The sequence below is a fragment of the Argiope bruennichi genome, chromosome 7 (genome assembly GCF_947563725.1).
Source record: "Argiope bruennichi chromosome 7, qqArgBrue1.1, whole genome shotgun sequence".
In the NCBI taxonomy this organism is placed as follows: Eukaryota; Metazoa; Arthropoda; class Arachnida; order Araneae; family Araneidae; genus Argiope; species Argiope bruennichi.
Genome location: NC_079157.1, coordinates 102,346,009 through 102,372,109, shown reverse-complemented (window position 1 = coordinate 102,372,109; position 26,101 = coordinate 102,346,009). Strand labels below are relative to the sequence as shown.

General features: G+C 30.4%; 1 protein-coding gene across 2 annotated transcripts in view; it reads right to left on the bottom strand.

The window, feature by feature from the left end:
* Window positions 1-17,997: 17,997 nt before the first annotated feature.
* LOC129976603 (uncharacterized) overlaps window positions 17,998-26,101 on the bottom strand; it is a 72,922-nt gene continuing 64,818 nt past the window's right edge. For both annotated transcript variants that reach the window (XM_056090246.1, XM_056090247.1), the window contains exon 3: window positions 17,998-19,676. In XM_056090246.1, coding sequence (XP_055946221.1) covers window positions 18,904-19,676 — 773 coding nt within the window. In that variant the 3' untranslated portion in view covers window positions 17,998-18,903. The remainder of the gene's footprint in view (window positions 19,677-26,101) is intronic.

Below are 26,101 nucleotides of genomic sequence, written 5' to 3'. Positions count from 1 at the left end.
GCCCTAGTTGGCGCTACTAAAGAAAAAACAAGAGACGCTCTCTCTCGGCTTAAAATCGATGATTTCGATCAGCGAGCTTGTCCATGCCAAGTGCCATCAGAAACAACTATAACGTTTAGAGTCACAAAGATGTAAATTCCTAATGTCTTAGAGGTACTGTTTATGTGTTAACGTGTGTTTAGGGCCCGCTAAACTTGCAAAAAATTTACAGGTTTAGCGTCACAAAGATGTGAAATCCCAGTATCTTAGAGGCACTGTTTACGTGGTAGCGTATTTTTAGAGACCGCTAAACTTGAACAGAGATTCACAGGTTTAAAATAACAAAGACGTGAAATCCCAATGTCTTAGAGGTACTGTTAAAAATGTATTATGTATTAAAGTGTTTTTAAGGGCCTCTAAACCTACAAAGAGATTAACAGGTTTAGCATCACAAAGAAGTGAAATGTCAATGTCTTAGAGGTACTTTTTATGTATTAGTGTGTTCTTAGAATCGAACGCCGTCTCATACCCTCAGCATCTGTAACCATTCTGGTCACTGAACGGTTTGATGGGCATGTTATGGAAACTTGGGGGAGGGGGCAGAAGTTTGGTTCGCAGAATTATTTTCTGATTAGAATTGCATTGACATGTTTGTTTACAGATATTAAGAATCCTCCGTTGTAGGTATATACCGTTCATTGTTTAGAGGTTAATACAGCAAAAAGTGTTTGCAATTTCTTAAACATTTGAGCTGTGCTTTCCCCGGAATTATTCTGTTCTCTTTCCTTCAAGGATGGCAACAGAATTATTCAATCTACGAAATTTATCTCATATCTTTCATTCTCTCACGAAATGAACTGTCGTAGATGAGTATCAAAAACTTCTACGCGGACTTGCCCAGTTTTCATCATAAATAAGATCGCAATCGGAACGGATAGCATTACACCCATTCCATTCCTCCGTCAGAACGAGGATGCTCACAGCAAGAAAAACACGAATCACTTTATCGGAGAGAGAGGACCAAAATTTATCCATCCCCCTGTCGGGCGGATTACCATAAACCGGGAGGACAAATTTCTGGCCGCAGGTGATAAGTCGGGTAAATTGTTTATGGGAAGTACAGGATTATCTCCAGCTAAGATAATTTGTCACGGGCGCTGCAGGGTGATAAGAACCATCCTTGGTTGGCTGTCACTCACTCGCGGCTTAATATATTTCTGGAGATTCCGCAGATGATATCCAGCAGTGTGTCAGCACCAGGTGGACCAGTCGGTGCTGTCCAGATTACGATCTTGTTTAGTGCGGAGTGCAAGGTGGTGATAGAAAGGCGTTTCATGGTTTACATTTTCGGGCTGGGCTCGTGGGAAATTTAGCCCACTTGTGGTGACTTGTGAGCAAAACCTGCGGGGAAAAGTAAGATCAACTAGATTTTTGCTTCAGACGTTTAGGTGTAGGTTTGCATGGGTAGGACCGGGCTAGTTTTGAGAGGAATGCGTTTTAATGTTGATGATATGCATGTTATTAGTCATGAAATTTATTTAATATTAATAAATTTAGTATTTTAAGCGTAGGTTTGTAAGAGTAGGCCACAATAAATTGAAGATGAATGAGTTTTTGTAATCATTATCATATGCAAACGGCTTTCACAGATTTTCAGAATGATTTCGGAACTGTTTAATTTATGTTTAAAATGTAAATATTTTTTAATGTTTGATCTGATAGCATCTTTTCTGGATTAAAAGTCTACATCGTGATTCCATATAATGGATTTGGGAAAGTTTTCAGAGGTAATGATTATCATTCCTCTACTTCTACACTTGAGTCAATCAGCCGTGTCGGTTTGCGCTTAGAGAGGGAGCTATTTTCAACAGATCAAAGGCATAATAATTTGCGCTTAGAGAGGGAGCTATTTTCAACAGATCAAAGGCATAATAATTTGCGCTTAGAGAGGGAGCTATTTTCAACAGATCAAAGGCATAATAATTTGCGCTTAGAGAGAGCTATTTTCAACAGATCAAAGGCATAATAATTTGCGCTTAGAGAGAGAGCTATTTTCAACAGATCAAAGGCATAATAATTTGCGCTTAGAGAGGGAGCTATTTTCAACAGATCAAAGGCATAATAATTTGCGCTTAGAGAGAGCTATTTTCAACAGATCAAAGGCATAATAATTTGCGCTTAGAGAGAGAGCTATTTTCAACAGATCAAAGGCATAATAATTTGCGCTTAGAGAGGGAGCTATTTTCAACAGATCAAAGGCATAATAATTTGCGCTTAGAGAGAGCTATTTTCAACAGATCAAAGGCATAATAATTTGCGCTTACAGGGGGGACTATTTTCAACAGATCAAAGGCATAATAATTTGCGTTTAGAGAGGGAGCTATTTTCAACAGATCAAAGGCATAATAATTTACGCTTAGAGAGAGAGCTATTTTCAACAGATCAAATGCGCAATAATTCATTGGTGATACGTCAGGGTTTCATTGTAAGGTTGAAAAGATATATGCAATACTGGTATCAGTTTTCATTTTTCCGAGAAATGCAGTGAAGTACTTTTCGAAATAAGACTTGTAGTTTTGTCTTGATGAATTTTCATTCTCTGAAAGTTGTTGTAATTTTTCTTCTGTAAATAGAGAATGCAAAATTTTCTTTTGATAATACATTGATTTGATTTTAACGTTTTTTCCCCCTACTTTTCTAACTTTTAAATTCATATTGTAGAATTGCCATGCAATGATCATAAATACCCTTACTGAGGCTTTGCGTTGACAAAATCAGATTTGTGTATTTTTTCTTCTTCGTTTTCGATAATAGATAGACTTATTTTTATTACAGCCATTTAGGTAAACCATACTTTATTAAGGATCACAATGCATTTCCATTTATCTTCTGTTAAATAGTTTCTATACAGAGTATACTTCCTTTAGCTAGATGCCTTGGCAAAAACTGGTTAACGTTATTCTTTTTGGCATTTTTAAGCTGTAAATCTTAACTTATTATTCTATTTATTGTTACTGCGGATGTGTTTAAAGACTTCGTAACTAATTTCTTGTTATCAACGATTTCATTTTAGAAATATTTGAAATAGTACGTGCTTTTTTCGGGTATATGTTTCGAATCTTCTTTTCATGTAGAAGTAATTATTGATTGTTTCTTCCTTTTCCGATTAATCATTTTGCTTATTTTTCAGTTTGAAATTTTAATACCATAGTTTCGCAATATTTTTGAATTACTGAATAGGAATATTTGTCTTCAGAAAGTGCAGAAGTGCAGTCCTTCAATCCATGACTTATTTATATGCGACATTTTAAAAAGAAAACAAATTTAAAAGCAGCAGACGATATTTATCATTTCAAATAGTAAGCTGTTGCCAGAAAATTTTATTCTGAAAATATTTGCTTTCCTGAAATTGTTTATAGAAATAATTCTAAACATGATTAAATAATCTTTGTGTTGGTTATAAAATTCACTTATATAATTATATTGAATATTTGTACTCATTAAAACATGTATTTCTTCATACTTTCTTCTAAGCGTGCTATACAAAGAGAAAATAATATAATTATGAAAAACATTTGACATCGTTATCTTGACAAATTTTCATATTTCAGAATTCTGTATTTATTCAACTTCTGGCTGTCTATCTCTCTGTTTGTGAATGCGATAATAATATAAAGAAATGCTTTGAGGCCGATAAATCAAATTTGATGTGTAGTCTTATTTTATCATATATTGAGTATCAAATTTTGAATGGAATCCATAGATAAAGAATTTACCTGTCTGAGAGCAAGGCAGCACGATGACTACCAAATGTAAAGAACTAAATAGACAAAATTTAGTACTTAATTTTAAAATGTAATGTGCAGATTCTCATTAAATTTTGAACCAAATTTATCAATGGATTGACTGTCTGTCAGTCTGTATGTTCGCGTGCATGGGAGTGTGATCACCCAAAAAGACAAGGTCTTAGAGAAATGAAATTGGATACGAGATTTTAATATTAAAATTGCAATTCTGCATAAAATTTTAGTTTCAATTGATAGGGAAAAGATGTCCAGAATGAAAATTCGACTTCCTTCAAATACTACGAAGCACGAAACGCTCATATGTGGAACTCTCGATTTAAAAATCTCAACATTCAAGGCATCAATAGGCCTTACTCACGAGATTCAAATGACTTTAATCGAAAATAGCGAGAAAATTTAGTGGGAGATATTTTCCCTGGTTTCTCAATTCTTGTCAATATTTTTTTAATGCAGTCATGCCGGCCGCAGTGTCAAGATTGCCGAGTTTTGATTTCGGATGATTTTGTCATTGGACTTGAACTTTTGGGTGACATATTTTGTCATTCGTTGTGGTTCAAAATTAAAAGATTTATCACAAAATATTATTATTATGTTAAAAACGTGAGCATTAACATAACAGAATTAACAAATTGAGCATCCTATCCATTTTGGACATATAATTTAATTTCTTAGTCATCAGTTGTCTTTGGGGTTCTTCGAATTTTAGCCCATTTCATTCAAGGATAAAAATTGAATTAAATACATTTCTTAAGTTATTCGAACTAGGGGCGGTTCGTTCACTTGGAAAAAGAGAGCGTTTCGGAGTTATCATTGTCACAGACAGACAGACTGACATTTTCCAAAAATGTGTTTTTCGAACTGAGGGAAGTCTAAAGCATGGAGATTCTTTAAAAACTAGAGTTTGAATTTTTTTTTTTTTTTTTTCTTTGGCAATAACAATGCATTCTCTATACTACGCGTGCGAGAAAGTAAAATGTTTAAGGAAATTTATATCCGAATGGTTTCAAAGAAAAACAAATAATGAAATTGCTAGCTTTACCAAAATAATGTCATTTTAGAAAATATTTTATTTATGGCTTTTTTTTCAGCAGCAAAATTGAAAATTGTTATTTTATCATCTAATGAATGAAACGATATTTAATTAATTATTTGAACATAATGCATAATGTTTCGTCTAATTGTAGCTTTTTTTAAAAATAAATATTTGTTTTGTAATAGTCAGAATAAATAGATTTTTGTCCTTTTAATAAGAATAAACTAATTTATAAATCTTAAATGGAACATTATTGTTTTTTCCATCCATTGAATTAATAAAACCGATCCATTTAAATGCCATGACGACAACCAAAAATTATTCCCAGACTTTAATTTAAACTTTGTTTATGTTGTTGTATGACCTGATTGCCGCTATCTATCTGGACGTGGAACTTTATCTAACCATAAGTGAGAAGTGACATGTTTGATTAAAACCTTAGGTCAGACTGTACTTGATTAGTCGCTCTTTTCCAATGCCTCTGTGTTTAATTTACACAATATGCAAATTTTTTTCGTGATATCCACGTCATAATTCATCATATACATGCTGTATCTCGACCAATGATGAATTATATTCAGGGCCAAACCTATCCTGAGAGTGTCACCAACAAATTAGTCAGGAACAGATCATCGTTTCTCATGCTCTTCAATGCCATCGGTCATCTTCGGCTCTCTTCGGGACATATTAGGACGCTCACACCCACTTGTAGTACTTAATATTCACTTAAGGAGACAACGTGGGATAGCTGAGACGTATAGAAATCGAATCCCGGGCCAGTTTTTCATTTTGTCCATCCGTCCGTCCGTCCCATTCTTATTATCTGTGAATTTTAATCATCTTGTCATATTGTTTGTTTGAATGCATGAGTTATTGCCGATAGGATTGTCGTTTCTCAGAATTTGATATTGTTATGGTTGTCAAGCAAGGTGACATCTGGTATGAAATAAAATCCAGATGAAGTATCTTGGAATGCCCTCATCGGGTTTGTCGTCTGCGACTTCGGCCAGCTTGGTGACGTTTGGGAAACCAATACTGTTATATAATGCATGAAAATGCCATTTTTTTAACCCTTTTTTTTTATCTTAACCCTTTAAAGGGCCATTTTTTTTTCTAGTCATATTATGTTAAAATATTTTTAGGCTTGAAATTAGAATAAGAAAAGGGATTCATTTAGCTTATTTGATAAATTTAATTTGATAAATTAATTAATTTGGTTCATTAATAATTAAGTAACAAATCAAGACACATCATTTTGTCTGAGATAAAGAACTGAAGCATCTGACTTACTAAAAATATTTATCAGAACTGATGCCAACCTACATAATTTCATACAAAGATTGATAAATTTGGTGGGAAGCATACTTCCCACGGCCCTAGAAAGGGTTAAAAAGGGTATTAGATATGACTATGTGAGCATTTGTCTTCAAATGAAACTTTAAGTGAGTTGAATAGGCTTATCCGTGCTTTCTATTAAATTTGTTATCAATACTATGCGGTATTCACCTAGTTATTGCCTCGTGCAATAAAACAAATTTTTTAATGAGTTTTGATTTCTTCTTACAAGAATTATACAAAATAATGTAATCATCAAAATAATCGATCACGAATATATTGACAAACTCCAAGTTTGAGGTCTCTATGGTCTGGAAAATATATTTTTGAAATTATGTCACTCTGTAAATACGGTTAACTCAAAAATACTTAGAGCCAAAGGGCTGAAATTTGGTATGTGGTCTTTATACTAAATTTGTCGATTATCGCCATATTTTGAACGAAATCCATTCATTCATTCTATCTATTTGTTCGAGTGTAAAGAAATAAGATATTGTAACATTCCCCGTTTCTCAGTACTGATAAGACATTTACAGCCAGCTGTGTCATCGCTGTTACTTACTAAACTCCTCGAGATAGCCAGATCGGGGGATCTTTTTACCTGGGTGGGCTCTCATCTGTTCATTAGCGACTACAGTGAAAGACCACATGTGGGAATTCCTCGTCGAAGAGATATTGATAGTACCTTCAAAGAGAAAGGGGTGTCCAAACATCTAGATGCTAGATGTTTCTCATTAGGAAAGAACTAAGATAACTCCGTGTCCCAGAATAGTCAGTTATGAAAGGTGCATTACTAAAAGGACCTTCCCACGATCGACTGGCGCCGCTGATGGAGCATATTGCTGAACCCCGATTGGCCGAAAGAGAGCTCAAATGACCAATGTAAATTAAGAGGCGGAGATTGTCGCCGAAATTGAGTGCGGAGATTTTTTTAGGGAGATGAGAAGAAACGAATTGCAGACAGACTGTCGGACTACGCCCACGAGTTCGGAGTCCGAGAACTACCCCTGGAGTGGTTGTGTTGACTAACAACCTGTTAGTTCCCTGTGGCGTTGTTTCTCCGTATTGATGGAGAATTGAGTTTCAAGATAAACCTTCGACTTCGACTGTTGTGTTTCCTACTACAGGTGTAAATAACTATTTATTTAACCAAGATTAGAACAAATTGTTCTTTTGTATATATAGGGCTGTAAAATAAAGAATTGTCTGGAAATTCTGCTTCGTTATTTAATCAGTCTAGATCAAGACATTACAATATGTACAAAACGCAAGAGCTTGAAAACAAAAATTTTGTACAGAGATTTATTATCTAGATTTTATAATATCGTTATGAAATTTTAAATCAAATTTCTTAAAAAGTTGATCATCTATCTTTCTGTATTTTTGCATACATGCGCAAATGGGATAACTCAAAAATTCAACGGCTTGGATGAATTGTTTGATATGTGATCTTGTTACTAAAATTGTAATCAAATTTTCTATTGCGGTAAAATATATGTCAAATTTTCGTCTTTTGATTAAAAGAAGATACACATACTATGGAACACAAAACGCACATGTGCTGAACTATGAAAATAAAAATCTGAGCACTAATGGCATTCACGCCAAAGTCCACAATTTTTATGTGGGTATGAGACGGGATAATACCTTTGTTAAGGAGAATGGAAGATTTTCGTAGAAACCACTCCTGCTGACTTTATAATTTACTCAAGAAAAGAATATCAATTGTGTCAATATAGGCATTCAACTTTAAAGGAAGCATACGAAATATAAAAGTATGCTTCAACAAAGTATACAAAGTGAAAGTATTGTAATCTTCATAAAGTTCGAAACCGAAATTTTGACAAATCTTAACGTATCAGGCCTTCCTAAATCTCCAAAATATAATTTTGTAATTATATCTATCAATCTATCTATGATCTGACAATTTGAGCTGGACAGATGAATATAGTATGTGATCTTTACACAGAGTTTGTAGATTTCTATTGATGTCCGAAGTCTGTAAGTCTGACTGTTCAAAGACAAAATACTGTAATCATCAAAAAAAAAAAATCTAAATCTAGATTTTGATTTGAGAATTTCAATCATCCTTGAATCTGAAGCTATGTCTGTTTGCTTAAATATTTGCACGATAGCTCAAAAAATGAATCTGAGTGGTATGGAGGAAATTTCTTATCAATTCTTTTCACCAAATTTGCACATTTCTTTCAAATTTTGAATGAAATTCATTCGCAGTCTGTCTGCCCCCATAAAAGAGTTGTTGTTTCTTATGGCACTTGCCATGGACAAGCTCGCTGTTACAAAGACATCGATTTTAAGCCGGTGGGAGAGCGCCTCTTGTTTTTATAGTAGCGCCATCTAGGGCCAAGAGAACGACTTTGCTACGCACACGTCACAACGCTTTTTTTTTTTTTTTTTCCCTTGAAACTCAGTTCTTCATCTCGTCAATACGACCATTTCCAGGGGTAGTTTCTCAGACTCCGAACTCGTGGGCGTAGTCCAACAGTTCCTGCAATTCGTTTCTTCTCTCCTCTCTAAAAAAAATCTCCGCGCTTTATTTCGGCGACAATCTCCGCCTCTTAATTTACAATGGTCATTTGAGCTCTTCCTCGGCCAATCGGGGTTCAGCCATATGCTCTCTCAGCGACGCCAATGGGTCGTGGGAAGGTCCTTTCACAAAGAGAAACATCTAGCATCCAGATATTTGGACACCCCTTTCTCTTTGAAGGTACTATCAATACCTCTGAGACGAGGAATTCCATATGTGGTCTTTCATTGTAGTCACTAATGAAGAGATGCGAGACCACCCAGGTGAAAATATCCACCATCTGGTGATCTCGAAGAGTTTAGTAAGTAACAGCGACGACACAATGAATCAATACAACACAATGTCTTATCAGTACTGGGAAACGGGGAATGTTACAGTTCTAAAAAATTTAAAACCTGCCATCTTATTTATAAACACAAAACTAGGGAATTTTCGAGTGAAAGTGTCCTGAAGGTTTTATATTACGCTCACGTTAGAACTTGTTTGGAATACCATAGCATCATTTGGGATCCCAATTGCCGTAACAGAATTCAAATGGTTGAGCAAATTCAAATTAGTTTCTTCCGGTATTTGATTTACAAGAAAATTGGATTTTACTCTCAAGATATATCTTTTTCTTGTCAACAGGATGTGTCTAATTTGCCTAATTTGTGTCGTAAACGAGATGTTTCTTGTGTGATTTTCTTTTATAAGGTTATTAATAGTTCTACCGATCACATTGATATTGAGTTCTATGAATTTCGCTGTGCTTGTAAGATCTTTAAGAAACCAGAGCGCTTTTCCAAATGTTTATTCTAAATTTAACTGCATTAAATGGTTCACTTTGTATAAACTTTAAAAGACTTTAAGCATAAACTCTGGGGAACTTGAAATTCATCATATGACTCCAAGCATTACTTCTTATTTATTTGCATTATTATTATTATTTTTTAATTCTTGAATACAGATTATTTTTAACTATACATATTGTGATAATTGTTGCTTCTATGTTGGTATTTTGCTTTTGTTTGTGTGTGTGTGTTTTACCCTTTTGATTTGACCCTTGCCAGTTGTTTACATTTTTTTATTTATAGAACTTTGTAATTCCGTATTTTTTGCTGTTCCTATTTTATGTGTATTTTAATTTGCTTTGTGGCTTGATTAAATCACTCTGTAAACGGAGTCAATCTTAGTAGTGTGCTTATTTCAAATAAATAAATATGAGATATTTTTAAATGTAAAAATAACCCCGAGTTGTTAGAAAATTAGAGAGATAAAACTAAACAAAGCAAAACCTTCAAATATCTTCAAATGACTAAGCGAAAAAGATCCAACTCCAGTCCTTTGTATAACTAATTGTTTACAAATAATCCAATAATAAATATTTATAAAAACGCTGTATTAGAATTTTTCAAATAAAATTGTTAAAAAGAAGTAGCTACAAACACGTGTTTGGGAGTTAAGTGTTTGCTTATTGTATGAATGTACCCAATTTGTCGTCTTTGTTAATAGAATTTTGTTGAAATACATTAAATTTCAATTTGGAAATTAAAACAATAAAATTTATATTTGAAATTGTATATATTTTGGGAAAATTTTATATAAGAAATAAAAATTTTTGTGAAGTAGTGCTATGTGAAAGAAACTTCCAAAAAATAATTCCATGTTTATTTTAAGCTACATTTTCATGCAATTTATTCTTTAAAAGGATTGAATATGTTATTATTTAGTAAAAAGAAACTATTTCAAGAAAAATTTTAGATTTAAATTGTTTTGAAAAAATGGTAAATCGAGTCATAGATACTGAAATGCGTTTTAATATGATTTGAAATTAAAGTAAACATAGATGTTTATGTAAATTTAAGATGAGGTAGAAGAAAATTTGGATTATCTTATGGTTTCATTCTTCCGCTTTTAAGTTACATTTTGAAGAAAAGTCATATTAAAAAAATCATAATTAGTATTCGAAATTTTTTTTATTAACAGATGAGATTTCCAATAAATAAATTAAAGCCTTAATTTATGAAGCTAACGAATCTAGTTCAATAATTATCTTTTTCAAAACATAATTTGTAGCTTTAAAAATTTGTAAAATTTGTCTTACTTTCCAAACAGATTTTTAATAAATTTAATAGGTTCTGTGTAACATTTATTACAATATAAAGTTGCAGAAATCAAATGGAAAAAAAAAACACTTTTTGAAAGGTAGGTGTCTAAGTTCAAAAGTCGATTTTTTTAGAAAATATTGAATGTTTGCTTTATTTAATACTCTTATTTCTCTATAATTTTCTTTTAAAGATCTTTTGAATTTTGATTTTAAGTTTGTTTTTTGGAAAATTACGCACTGATTTTTATAATTGTATGATTTGTGTTTTATTTCTAAATACAAATTATATTTACCTTTTTAAATAAATTTTTCCCCCAAAACTCAAAATTTTAGCAAAATATTCGAACGAGAAACCTAATAAATTGAAATGAAAGTATAATTTTTTGTTTTAAAATGAATGTATAATTATTATGAAATACATAATAATTAAATTGCTCATTTAAAAAGGTTTTACAATTTTTGTTAATGCTTTATAATGCGAAAAAAAAATTGAAATTTTCATTCTTTTTATTAATTGAACCACAGTATTTACAGTTATAAGCACAACTTATTTTCTACCTCAGAAACTTAATAATATATTTCATTAATTATCTATAAGAATTTGATTGCTCATAAGTATTCTTTCAATCAAACATTTTTTTCTCCAAAAATTGAAAGAAAAAAAAAAAAAGATTTTTTAAGACACTTTTAAAAAAATTCATCTCTAACCTATACTTACACAAAATTTAATCCTTTAAATCTTCAGGAAATTAATTTCCATACTCATACTGATTCAAATCCAACTACGCACACATAATTAAATCAATATTAATAAATTTCTTATTTGGTTTCTTATTTCATCAATACATAATAATCAATGGCTCATAATGAAATAAGATTCTAATGTTTGGTACATAAAACTCCAAAATGTGATAAAAAAAACATTTAGGTAATTTTTATGAATTTAATTGAAAATAAACTTAGGAAAAGAGGAATAAGAAAAATAAAACTACGCCAGCACACTTTTGAAGTTTAGTGATTTATGTGGGCGAAACACAATTTCAAACCAAAATCAATTTTTTAAAAATTGCATAGTTTCTATGAAAGGGATGAAGTTTGGAATGTGTGTATTACGTAAAAATCCTTTTAATTATTTCTCGATTCTTAATTAAAATTTAAGAAACGCATTCTAATATCTCATTATTATTATACATTGCCAATTTCTTTATCATAAGAGACTGAAATTTTCTTTACAAATTTCCAAGGACGATTATATACAGTACACTCCCGATTATCCGCGGAATTGGGTGGCGCGGCCGCCGCGGATAACAAAAATCGCGGATAATCCGAAAAAAGCTAAAAACGGGTATAGCAAAAAAGAAAACAGTCATTCCAACTTTGAAAAATCGTTTTATGTACAATAAAACGTAAAATAAACAGAAGGAAATGTTTAACTAACGCTTAATATTTTAGTAATCACTCAAAACTAACCTAAAATGCATTTTGTTAATGAAAACAGAAAAGTGCTTTGTATTTACGAGAGACGTCACAGAAAAAGGATACACAGAAAAATGAATACATATGTACTGTTCTAATACTGTAATGTATTATGTAATTACAAAAGCATAACTGTAAAACTGCACCTATTTGAAAAAATCAGTCAAAAAAAAAAAAAAACTTTGTGCTGCAGGCGCGGATAATCCGCACCGCGGATAATCGGGAGTCTACTGTATGTCAAGGCAAACAAATTTTGCAATAGATTATAGGGACGTAGTCATAAAGGGTGAGCACTACACACTTTGTTAATTAAGAAAAAGGGAAGGGCACTCTAGATTAAAAAAATATTCAATTATATTTATTAGCATATAAATTCACAATAACACAGCAATATCAATGCGTAAATGACTGCAATAAAAGCAGCAAGTAGTTTGGCAAATATAAAGGCAAGTAAGACACCCAATCAACAATGGTGGGTACAAATATTTTAAAGTCCTAGGCAGTGAACATTATAAGTCCTCAAGTTTAATTAACTGGTCAAGTTAGTTCACATTTTAACTATCTTGATTTATTTTAAGTTAATTTTAATTTTCTCATCCGTCAAGTACATTTTTCATGGTTCGCACTTCTCTGAGGTCTGAAAAAGAATTCTTAGTATTATGTTTATCTGACTGTGAACTCAATATCTTTTGATCAAGATGAACCAAATTTGGTATATATACCAAATCAGTATATTTTTCAGTAGATCAGTAGAATTTTCGAAACGGAACCGAAACTCGCTGCCATTTTGGGCGTGTTGCTTGTTGTTTTGAGCGTGTTGCTAAAATCTTAAAGAGTCTCTTTTGATTCCTTTTTTTTTTTTTTTTTTTTGGATTTGAAATTATTATTTTGCTTGGATTAATCTTGTTTTGTGCATTTTCTTTTTTTTTTTATATGTTTAGATTTTTCTTCCTTGTGTACTGTGTTTCTTGTATATTTTTAGAATGGATGCGAACGCCGGGCCTTGTGCGACTCCGAATAAATCATCGAGAAAATTCTCTGTGAGCAAATTTAGATGTTGTCTTTGTTGTAGAAGTCAGAATGAAACACCTGGATTGATATTATTCAAGTTTCCTTCCGATGAGAGCAGGTATGTTTAATAATTGTTTTGAAATTAAATATGAAAATAAGTTTGAACGAATTAGAATTAGCTTATTTAGAGAACATGTGAAATGTCCATTTTTGTTATTGAATTACTGTCATATTTCGTAAATTTAATCATATAAAATAATATTTCCAGTTATATTTCATTCATTCTTAAATTTTTTTCTTAATATATTTTAATGGATTTAACGCTTTAAATATGATGTGATGGCAGAATGTTTCCTATCTGTATTGTAATTTTGCCAGTGTAATAGAACTCTGAATTTGAATGTTTAATATTTTTCTCTGTGCTTGTATCAATCTTGTAATAATAATATTTTCTAGATATAATAAATGGTTTTAAGCATTGAAATGGGATGTGACACAGTATTGAATGGGATACGACAGTTTCCAGTATGTCTTGAGAAATGCTAAATTGTGTGACAAACATTTTTCTGATTCTTGTTTCACTAGTACTTTAAGGCTTAAATTAACAAAATTTGCTTATCCTCATGTTGAAGAAGATTTGCCTTCTACATTTGATGACATTCTTTCTGCTCAAGCTTCACATTTGCCCACAGTCCATCTCCTACAGTTACTGACCCTACATATCCATGTTCTACAAATCTGGTATCTCCTACAGTAACATCATTTAACAGAAGTGAACGCTTGCAAGTCACCCCCAAAACAAGGAAAATTAAAAGTTTATTATCAAATGTTTCGAAACTAAAAAAAAAGACTATGAAGAACGTGCCTCTTCTCATTTCTTGGATCAGTTGAAAGCAAAATTATCCAACAAACCACATTTGTACGAGTTTGTAACATCTCAACTACGAATGCAGTGTAGAACTGGCAAAGGAAGACGTTGGTCAGCAAGAGAAAAAGCATTTGCTCTTCAAATATATCTCCTTAGTCCAAGTGCCTACAGAATTCTTCAGAAATATTTTGCTTTCCCAAGCAAAGCAATTTTGTACAGGTAAATAGTTTTTTTTTAAATTCAGAAATCTATATGTTAGTTATTTTTTGTGAATGCAGTAATTCTAATTTTCTAATAAACATTATTTAAAATTGTAAAAAATTACTACTGATACAAATTATAAAATCCTATTCATTTTTTTAGTTAAATTTAATGCAAATTATTACCATTTTTCCATGCTTTAAAAATGTGTGAGCACTTTTCATTGATTAAGTTTTTACTGTTCATAATTAATGTAAAGTTAATAATGCTGCAGTATCATTGTTCAAATAAGTCATAATTTCTTTCATTAATAATATGCAAATTATTTCAGATATACTTATTACGTTGCAAAAACCTCTGGTTTTTGTCCCAAATTAGTAAATTGTTTAAAAAAGAAATCTAGCCATCTGAGTGAAGCAGAAAAGTTGTGCCTTCTTTTGATAGATGAAATGGCAATTAAACAAGGATTGACATATGCAGCATATTTGGATGCAGTAGATGGTTTTACAAGTGTAAGGAATTATTTTCAGGAAAAGTCACCATATGCAACTCAAGTCCTTGTTTTTATGGCATGTAGAATTGTGAAAAACTGGCAGCAGGTCTAATAAAAAATTTTTATTATTATTTAATATATTTCATTTAAAAATGCACATAAGTATCTTACTTTAATTTAAATAATACATTTTTATAAGAATAACATTAAATCAAACAGTCAACAAATAAAAACTGTGAGGATGATGACGCTTCTACTTTAATCGACCTCTTTAAACAAGAAAGAATTGTACGAGTTAATAAATGAAAATTCTGAGGACTTGAACGAAGGAAAGAAACAATGTGACATGGATAACTTGAACATAAGTACTCTAAATATAGTGGAAGAAAATGTTTTAGCATATGTATCAGGTTTTTTAGCAAAAAAATGTTTGTCTTCTCATGAATGTATTAAATACAGAAAATTACTAGTAAATGATGAAAAAAATTTAGATAATCATACAATTTTTTATGTGTTAAAGAATATGACATGTGTAAATCAGGATTAAAATGACCAACTAAATATTTATTACAATACTTTTCTAAATTACATGAATGTTTTTCTGGTAATTTTAGCCTTTTTTCCCCAAAGATATAGTATATGTCAGAAATTTAAAACTGTTTTAAATAAAGTTACTTTAGAGTTTTTTAATAATCACACAAAACACAAAGAAAAAGCACAGAGTTTTTTATTTCTTCTTTTATACGGATGATGATTAAACATAATATCAAAAAAAATGAATGACAAAATAACAACCTACTATTCTCAAAAAAAAAAAAAAAAAAAAAAGGTTTTACATTTACAGTTTTTTTAATTTTATTTTTTGAATATTAATTAGTAATGATTATGTCAATTTGTTGTTTTCAATTTTCCACTTTTTTAATTTACCATCTAAAGCATGTTAAAAATGTGACTTAAGCCACTTGTATTTTTATCTTGTAAAATTAGCATTGTTATTGCATAAGAACCTTTTTCACATAGATTTTAAATTTATAAAATTAATCACTCCTCCTTTTTAATTGAAATTTCTTTTTAAAATGAGCTTATACTATATTTATTAATATTTTTGAGAGATAATATTTTTTGCCATGTAATATGTGGATTGTTTTCAATTATTTTTTTCTTCAATAAAATAAGACAATATTATTTGGGTTGTTTCTTATTTATTATATGATTATTCTGTAATACTAAATATATGTATTTAATTTTGTTAGAATTTGCAAAAAATTTCTGAAATTAATTTTCACATAAAATAACTTAGGTAAAATTAAATTAGAGTAGCCAAACCTGATATATGAGAGTGATTAAAGCTAGTATAAATACAGAGTAAAATTGATTAGAAGTGGTCCAAATTGGAATAAAATATTTTAAAATTCATAAATTGCAGTTTGAAATCTATTGATATATATTATCAATAATAGAAAATGAAAATTAATAATCAATAATAGAACTTAATATAATATGCAATTCATCCACTGTAAAATTTCAAATTTGTTCTTTAAGTAGCCAAAAGTAAGTATTTACCTTACATATGAACTTTTAAAAAATCATTCCTGGTGGAATAGAGTTTTTTTAAATAATTTGATGGAATTTCAAAGTGAAGGGTAAATATAATTTAATTAATCTGAAATATGGTAATAATGCATCTGAATTTCACTAGTACACAAGAAGAAGAGATGAAATTTTTTGTTTTTATATAAGAAGGGAGAAAATAAAGGAAAAAGAAATCATTTCAGATAACAATTTATTACGGGATATTATCCCAAGACTGAAATTTGGCCTAGAAAAGTCAATATAATAAATGCATTTGCTTTGTTGACATCCGTATCATGACGTCACAAAGAAAGATGACGTCATTCCACCGCGCAATAGTTCCAAGTTGCAGGTAACAAAAGAGATGGCGCTACTGTCTATGTGAATGGCCATGTTAAAAAAGTTGCCATCAGTGTCTATGAGAGTGAGACTTCTGGATCTCCTTCTCTGTAGTGCTGACAAATAGATTTAATAATAAAAAATATAAAATGCATTCTGTAGTGAATTCCAGTTTTTTTTTAATGAAATATTCATTTTCATCATATTATTCAATAGCTTAATTATTACTTCTATTAATTTTCGTCTAGGAACGAATTAAATTATTCTATTTTTTTTATATAGAAGTGAAATAAAAAAAAATAACGAAACTAAAAAAATTATTTTCAACCTAAATGTGGAATCAAATTTTCGCAATTTTTAAAATAATTTTTTTTTTTAAATTCAAAAGCAAAATGGTAAAAAATTATAACTATCAGTCTTGCAGTACATTTATTTTTTCTTAATTTGATCTATGATAGAAATTTCTAAAACCGAATGAACCGAGTATTTGCTTTTTTCTATATTAATTTTGGAGCAAATTGCTCTTCAATAAATATTTTAATATTTTTCAAAATTACAAAATTTTTATCCTTTTAATAACCGAAATGTCCTTATTTATTTCCCAATTTCCTTATATTAGTAATATTTCCTTAAATTTTTGTGAATTTTTTTTCAAAATTTAACCAATAATTTACTAGATGCAGACGATTTTAAAAGATATTCCTTGCTAAACAATGGAACTTTAAAATGCTCAACATATTTTTTGGTGTTTCTATTTTTATTTTTTTAATATTTTTGGCGAAGTTTTTGATTAGATTTAAAAAAACAATCTTGCAACACTTAGAATTATATTTTTTATTGCTGAAGAACGAAAATGCAAGCGAAGAACAGCTGTCAGAACATTTCGTAGAATTCTGAAAGAATATTAAATGAAAAGTTAAAAGCAAACGTTTAACGATATATATCAAGAACAATTGTTTATTTGGTTTATTAATTTGATGAAAATTATCTATCAGTAGTTTTACAATTCATCTAATTCAATCAATATTTTAATTTTAATTTTAAAAATGCATTTCAGGTGATAAAATGTTTCTTGTATGTTTTACACAAAAGCAGTTTTTTTTTTATATTAAAGATATTAGGCATGAGATTATTTTAATCCAGAATAACACTGGTATATCGACTAATTGATTACAAATGTGATTATATTATTAAAGAAAACAGAACACAAAATTTAGATAATTCTTCTTTATTAATCGAACTGCATTTAATACAAATAATTTTCAGGCACTACTATTCAGATAATATGAAATGACAAATTTGCTAATGAATGATAAACTTGCTTTAAAATTTTTTTTAACAAACTCTTTCGAATGAAACTCTGAACACTCAAACATTTATGAATACTTAAAAATTCGTCTTCTTCAAATGCTTCTTTACAGACAGACAATACTAATTAACATATTTATAAACATTATATCTTCGCACAGCGAATATGTAATGAGAACAATAGTTATATCAAATCTATGCACAAACGAGGATATGCGTCAACTATTCACAAAATACCCGCGTTTGTTGCTTTTTAGAAGATGAACTTTCATATCCCTGTCGAAATGTATAAAAAGATGAACACACTTTTGAAATTATAAGGTGATTCTTATAGTACACTTTGATGAATTTCAAATACACTTATGCAGTCATTGCTTATTATAATCAATCAAAATTATGACATATTGATCCATGAGCCGAGTTAAACTGAATATGCATTGCTTGTCAAGTAGCAAAATTTGTGCAATTTCATTTTTGCTCGACAAGATATGTAAAGTAATAATATTCTAGAATCGGGCTTTCTATCTATGAGATTGCTGCATGGCTGAAATACCCACGTTAAGTGAATTTGCAGTATTCTATATCTGTTTAACGGACTGACTAATCTGATTAATTTTGGAATGATAGATTTCCATATTCTGCCATCTGCGCTGTATGAATCTCTGGAACCAGCTTCACCAATTCTACCACCTTTTCGATCATTCATGCATATTCAACTCGACAAGACTCACTGATAAATATATCATACTTTTTATTGGTCATGTTCAGCAGTTGGTGAATTCTTAGCACATTCATTTGGACTGTTCTGTAAGAATCTTCCCTTATACAAATCATAATGAAATTAAGAATTACATCGAAGAAAATTCTTTCTTGAAACCATAGTCATCTTCTTGATTGTCCGAATGGCCACTGGTTCGCCATTCCCTTTCCAAAGATCGTGATATATTCCTCCGCTCTACTTGATCAGAAAACAGACAATATAAATTTCCTCTTTGTTTGGGCCTGTTTCTTACTTCCGTAGATGTTGCATCCTCGTTAAGAGGACCAGGATTTCTTTTCAATGGACACCGTGCTTTTCTTGGCGGGGGTGATGGCACCCTCTTCTGAAGATCAGGCTTCAGAACCATCAGATTGGGGCGAACTGGCAACGGTGGAGGCACCTCTTGCTGCAACTTTGGAAGAGGAGGTACAGTGTTAGTCAAGAAGTCATAGTCTATCTCCTCATAGACATGATACTCTGCAGCTGAAGCATAGCATTCACTACTGTTATTGGACTTAGAAGAAGAAGCAGAATCGTTGGCGATATCATTGCTCAGTGTCTCTGGTTTTTCAGCAGAGGCAGATGCCGAAGTGGCAGGTTCGGCAGTTTCAGAGTCTTTTGTGGAATCCGGTTGGAGCTTTTTCATCTGGAGGTCTTCAATGATTTCCAGCATGCACCGGGCAACTTCGGTGAAACGGCATTTGGCAGTTTTGCTGATAGACACTGTCGAGGAAGATGCGGCAACATCCTTGGCAGGCTTAGGGAGTCTGGTGTCATCTTCAAGGGCAGGCTGAGGCGCTTCTGATCCATTCTCTGGGACAGAAGATGCAGATTTGGACGATTGTTCCTGAGATTTTTCTCCTGAAAAGAATTCAGAAAAATATGAATATAGTATTATATATTATGCTTAGGTTTGTTTTAATAATAATGATTTGAAACTCATCTTATTATTAATAATATTAATAATATACTTCTAATAACCATCGTACATGCATCAAATTATCGTATTTTAAATCTTATGAAAATAAACGTGCTCAAATATGTTATTTTTTTAAACTGTTTGTAAAGTTTTGGTTGAGTATTCTGTTTTAAATACTCATCATTTACATTTTTTAATACATTATAGATGGACATGCGAGACCTGGTTGCTGAAACTCCACATTCTAAAATTTATAAGGGATATTGTTTTTTGTATTCTTTTTAGATTTTGTTTTTATTTTTTTTCAAAAATTTATTGTCTTCCATATATCAGACCTTACCATTTTCTTTAACAACTTTTAACTGTTCCAATTTTAGACAATCGTGTATACTTCTAAATTTGAACTTTGATACATATATATACTTTAAGAAATTCTTAATGAGATAGGTTAAGAATTCTTTTGGAAAGAATTCTTAATCCATTAATAAATTCTTAAATTCTATTATTAAATTCTTTATAATGAAATTTTATTAGTTATTATTAAATTGTTAAGAATTTTTTGACTTTTAGAATTTTTTTATCTATTATTAAGAATTTAATAATAGATAATTCCAAATTTTAAACAGATTGGCTTTCTTTTACCATCAGTATGACGCAACATGGCCGTATCTGGTTTTTATGCTAAAAAAAGAATCAACACAACAAAATTGGTCATTCACAGACGTTTTAATTCAATACAAAAATTTTCTAGAGTTAATAAACGTTTTAAATAATTTATAAAAACTTAATTTTATTAAAAGAACACATTCTATCACTAGAGTTATTAGACAGACAGAAACTGAAAGTTAATGATTAAAAATTTTACTACATAGATCTCATAATACTGAAGAAGATGTCGAACTATCACCAATATAATCCACCCACTACCCACTACACACACACCAGCAGCCAACAGACAATTATCTGCTGTTTGAAATGACATGGAGTCTTTCTGATATCAAAGCAGATCCAATACATCAAAAATATGAATATATCCGCTGTTTTTATCTGAATTCTGCAAGGAAAGATAGATGTATTGAAATTTCACAGGGGCAATCAATTGCTGAATACATTAGATGCTATAAACATGTATTCTATCATTGAAAGGTATAAATCGGGATCCAGACAAAACGATTGATTTAAAATATTGCAGTAATTTGAGTAAAAAACAGCAAACGGTGATCTACAGTTTGTATTGTAATTATGCAAGGACTAATTTACACAGAATATAGATACTACAGCCAGATTATAACGCAGGTATTTTCTTATTTTGCACACATTCTTTTTTTTTTATTTTGCATTTTATGTTGAATTATTTACGATTGTATTTCATTATTCTTTATTTTTCTTTTGGTCTCAAGCTCAATAATCTTCTGCGCATGATAAAAATATTAAATACATCCGATAGGCGGATCGCGAGATGATAAAACTTGTCGATATTCTTCATTAGATTTATTTAGGACCAGTTTTGGATAGACAAAAATACATGCTTTGAATTTTTGCAGGCAATTAATAGCACATGAACTACGCCTTTTCTCAAGATATCAGCTATTGCTATTTATAATGCGACAATGTCGTACTCGATGAGTTTGTGAAAATAAATATAAGCAGAATAATAAATAAATGAATAAAAATGGCGAGGCTCAACTTTTGGAAGTTTCGTTTATCTCGTTTCGCAAGTTTTTCTTGTGTTCCATCTGCTCGATTCGTGCGTGACCAGACAAGATTAATCCATCATCAGCAGAATGCATCTATTGTGACAGTCCGTCATGGAATTTTTTTTTTATGAAGGAAGAACAGAAAAAAAATTGATAAGTAAAGAAAGAAAGTAGAATTAAAGAGAAGCTATAAAGGCGATTTTGATTAAAAATTTGAAGCAATAAACAATAAAAGGGAGAGTGAGAAATCTTATTATTTTCGGAAGAACAGTAATTATAGTATCTGCGACAGAAATCAATTTTCTATGTCTTTTCACAATTCGTGAAAATTTAATTAAAAGGTAACAATATATTAATAATAATTTTTTTAGATAATGCATCGATCTAACAGAAATTAGATCGCAGCTGCAAGCAATTCTTTGATTTCTAATAAATAACTAAAAAAAGTTTAGAATTCTTTTGATTGATTTCCTTATTTCAAAAACCTTCGTTAATCTTTTAGTTTCTTATCCTTTCTTAATTTTTTAAATTCAGAAATTACAAATTTAACAGAAAATGAAAAATACATGTAGTAGTTTGATTTAATTTCGCAATTCTTACTTCTTGAGTATCTTATTTTTAATATGGTTACGTTATTTATAGCAAATAAAAAAAGCCGCTCAGTGATGAATGCATTATAATGAGCTTTTAATGGGCATTCTTAAGAACGAAATGATGATCTGTTTGATAATCTGTTCTTTTTCAAAATTACTCTTAAATTGTATCTTTCAGAAATTTGTTTCATTTTTCGTCCATTTATCTTCTTTATAGATGAATTTCATTATGTGAAACGATGTGTGAATCCTATTTTTGAAACTGATATCTCCAATACATATATAATACATTTAATAGAAAAATGAGTGCATTTAAAATATATTTAAAGATTTATTTATTTTAATATACTGGTTTGACACGAGAAAGAATTTGAGAAAATGTAACAAAATAATAAAATTCTCCAATGAATTACGTCACATATGATACAAGTAAGTTTAATACTGAGCATTAAGATGCGAAAGCACTCCTTGTCATACAAACGGAAGAGATAAAAAAATCATACTTAAGATTTCAAAGCTGTCAACTAACCATTTTCTTTTCGAGTATAACTTACATCTCACGTAAAACAAAATAAAGAAAAAAAGAAAACGAGACAGAAAATGTTCCATTTCATTCTATAAAAAGGGCAAATGTTTATTATGTAAATTCTGTGTGACAAGAATTTGAAACGTTTGACGTCATGATTCAAAATGACGTCACAAACTGTTTCCGTCCAATGAGAGAGAGAGAGAGAAAAAGATATGTTGGTAATATGTTGGAATGCCAAATGAAAAGATGTTTCTTGTAATCTACTTAAAAATTCAAAAAGTTACAATTCCAAAGCAGGATATAAAATTTGATTTCAAAATCTTTTATTGCAAATACCTATCCATAAACACAATGAAGACGATCTAATTTTGGGATACAAATAAAATAAAAGATAATAAATGAAATATATTTTATCTATATTAATCTTTTATTTTATTTATATACTTATTATTTTAAAAAACCAAATTACCTAGAAAAAAATATCAATTATGAGACCTATTGTCGAAATTTTAAAATGCTGACTCATTTTTTAAACAAATAAACTTTTATCACGATGCACAGTTTCGTTTTTCTGAATGAAAATTTAGCATGCCAACGAATTTCAATAATTTTAGTTGTTTTTAGACATTTAACATTTTTAGACATTTTTTTTTTTTTTCGTTTAGACATTTAAAAGTAAAGTCATTCTATGTTTAAATGTAGTTTTAAAATTGATATACAACAAGAAACGTCATTTTCATTTTTTTTTTTATAATAGAAGGTAGTTTGATTTTTTCGGCATGAAAATATATCTATACTTATGTAAATCTCAATGTGTGTGTGTGTGTTGCCGCTCTACAGGCCAGACCGTTCGACCTACAGCTACCAAATTTGGCACATGCATACCTTCGAGGTCGGGAATGTGCACCTGAGGTTCCTTTTGTGGAATTTTTAATTAGAATTTTAATTATTAATTAAAAACTAACTTTCCCACCAAAAAAATCTTTTCATTTCCCCACCGCCAAATGAGTAAGGCTTCAGTTTTTTTTTGTTGTTGTTTTTTTTTCCACGCTAAAGAGGATAGGCTTAAGAAATTTTCGGCAGAATATTTCAAAGGATTTTGTTTATTTTATTAAGGTTTGAGGCATTCAAAGTTAAACATTGTTAATTAATCGAACAAGTACTTTCTGATTAACTTTCTTCTGAAGTACTTTTGAATTAAAATAAAACAAACAGAATAAAGGAAATTAAAAATTTCTAATCTGCATAACGTTACCCCAACTGGCGTAGAAAATTCACGCATTTGCGTTACCATAATTGGCGTTGAAAATTCACGCATGCGCATTGTGTTTTGATTGTTGACAACGGACTTGGTTTTGAAGGCTTAATATGTTTTCGACAGATTATTTCAAACGATTCTGTCTATTTTTTTAGTGTTTGATGCATTTAAAACTAAACATTGTTAATGAATCGATCTGTTCATGATGAATCTGAGAAAATTTTGTTGGAAACTTCTTGAGATATTATATAAATTAAGAAAAATATTCTTTAGTGCCCATAAGGTTTAAATACTCAGCGACTCTGTTTTCAGTACTTATATTTAAAAAAATGCTTCGTTTCAGTAAAAAAAAAAAATATTATTATTATATTTATTGCAGTTTAATCATTTCCACTTTAATTTAAAACATAAATTCTACGGGAGCTAATAGAAAATTAGAGAGATACATATTACGTTATGGTTGAAAGCCTTTATAATATTATGAGTGAATTACATGACTAATAAAATTTGAAGTTTTAAAATATTTTAATGAAGAAGCAATTAAAATGAGAGTTCTATAAAATATTTAATTATTAAAATTTTAACGTGCATTAAGATTAGCGAACCGGCTGGTCGCCAAAACCGGCTAGTATAAAATAATTCCTAAATTAAATTGACATTAAAACTACGCTTTGAAAGCAGTAATAATTAGGGAGTTGAATCATGTGATGTCAAAGTCAAATGACAAACCTAATATTACCTACTAACATGGCATTAACTGTGAACTGCAAAGCAAGACCTTTTTTCTATTGTATTATGTACAATAGATTCAAAAAATTTTCTCCGTTAACAAGAATATAGTGATTCTATTGTATTCCCAATGGCTAAGTCATTCTTATAAACTCTATAGCTCTAGAAAAAAAATTATGTGGTTTTGTTTTGTTTTGTTTTATGGCCCAAGAGCCATCTTTGGCCAAACTGCGCCAAGGATATGGTTTGACATCAGGGCATATTAAAATAGACTTATCAGCAAAATAAAAATGCTAAATTATGATCGAATTTTTTACACATACTCTCAATGTAAAATTTACGGATTACAATATGAACAATGATTTTGAAAAGGGAATTAGGTGTTGCATAGTAAAAAAATGATTATTAAGGTCAAAAAGTATTAAATGCAAATAAAAAAAAACCAACTGTCTTTAAAAAGTTAAAAATATTTGGGTGGTGTTTCTCACCCACCAAGTCAATCATGTTGACAGAAGATGAATGGAAGAAGTTCTGGCGATGAGAATTAAATGATGGACATTCGACCAAAATATGCTTCACATTAAAATCAGTGTTACATGCTGGACAAATAGGGGCTCTCTCACCGAAAATTATGTGACAGATATTCAAAAAAATAAATTGGTTTTAGTAAAAAATATTTTTTTTAATGATAATTGAAATTAATAAGAGTTCTAGTAGTTTAAATAGTACCCTACTACCCTAAGAAAAGGGGCATTGTGTAAGTATTTCGAACACAGTTGTCTAATTGATTTAGCAACTGTAAATAGCACCCTACATATGGTATTTCGCATTGAAAAGTGTTTAAATGCACTAATGTCTTCCATCTATTGTGCCCGCTAAGTCTGGTGCACGGAATATTTAAACCCCCAATTGGCTAGTCTCACTCCAGATACCCAACCACATAGCATCGCACGTTATAAAGACAGACATAAAATGCCAAACTTAAAAAGTTGCATTTTATTCTTGGATTATGGAAATACGCTTTTAACATTCGAATGACTCTAGATACACATGTTAATCTCGTTACGAAACTGTAATGCATTAAAAATTCTTCTAATTTATTATGGGTTTCATTCAGTTCATTCATTTTAATCTGATTAATTGTTACAAATTACAGCCTGGAAAAATATATACTCTATGTAAATCATCAAATGAACAATTTTGTCTTTCTTTTCTTCTCAATCTAAAACAGCAGACGAGACGCCACGTAGCTCAAAATCTCCAAAACAATATCAAAAGCTGGTGGATAAAATTTTTGTGCCGATATATTCCCAAGGCCATCAACCTACGCTTAAATAGATTTAAAAAGAAGGAAAACACAGCAGCCGAAATGAATGCTATAACTTCGTTACAAAAAAGCAATAGAATAATATTCCTTCCATTGCCATCAGCTACAATGTAACTAAGTAAATCTCGTGGAATAAAAATCAGAAGGCATGCATCTAGCATAAGATATTTCAAGACAAATTACCTCTAGTAAGAATTGAACATATTTTGAGTGATGAATAGTTCACGTAATGGA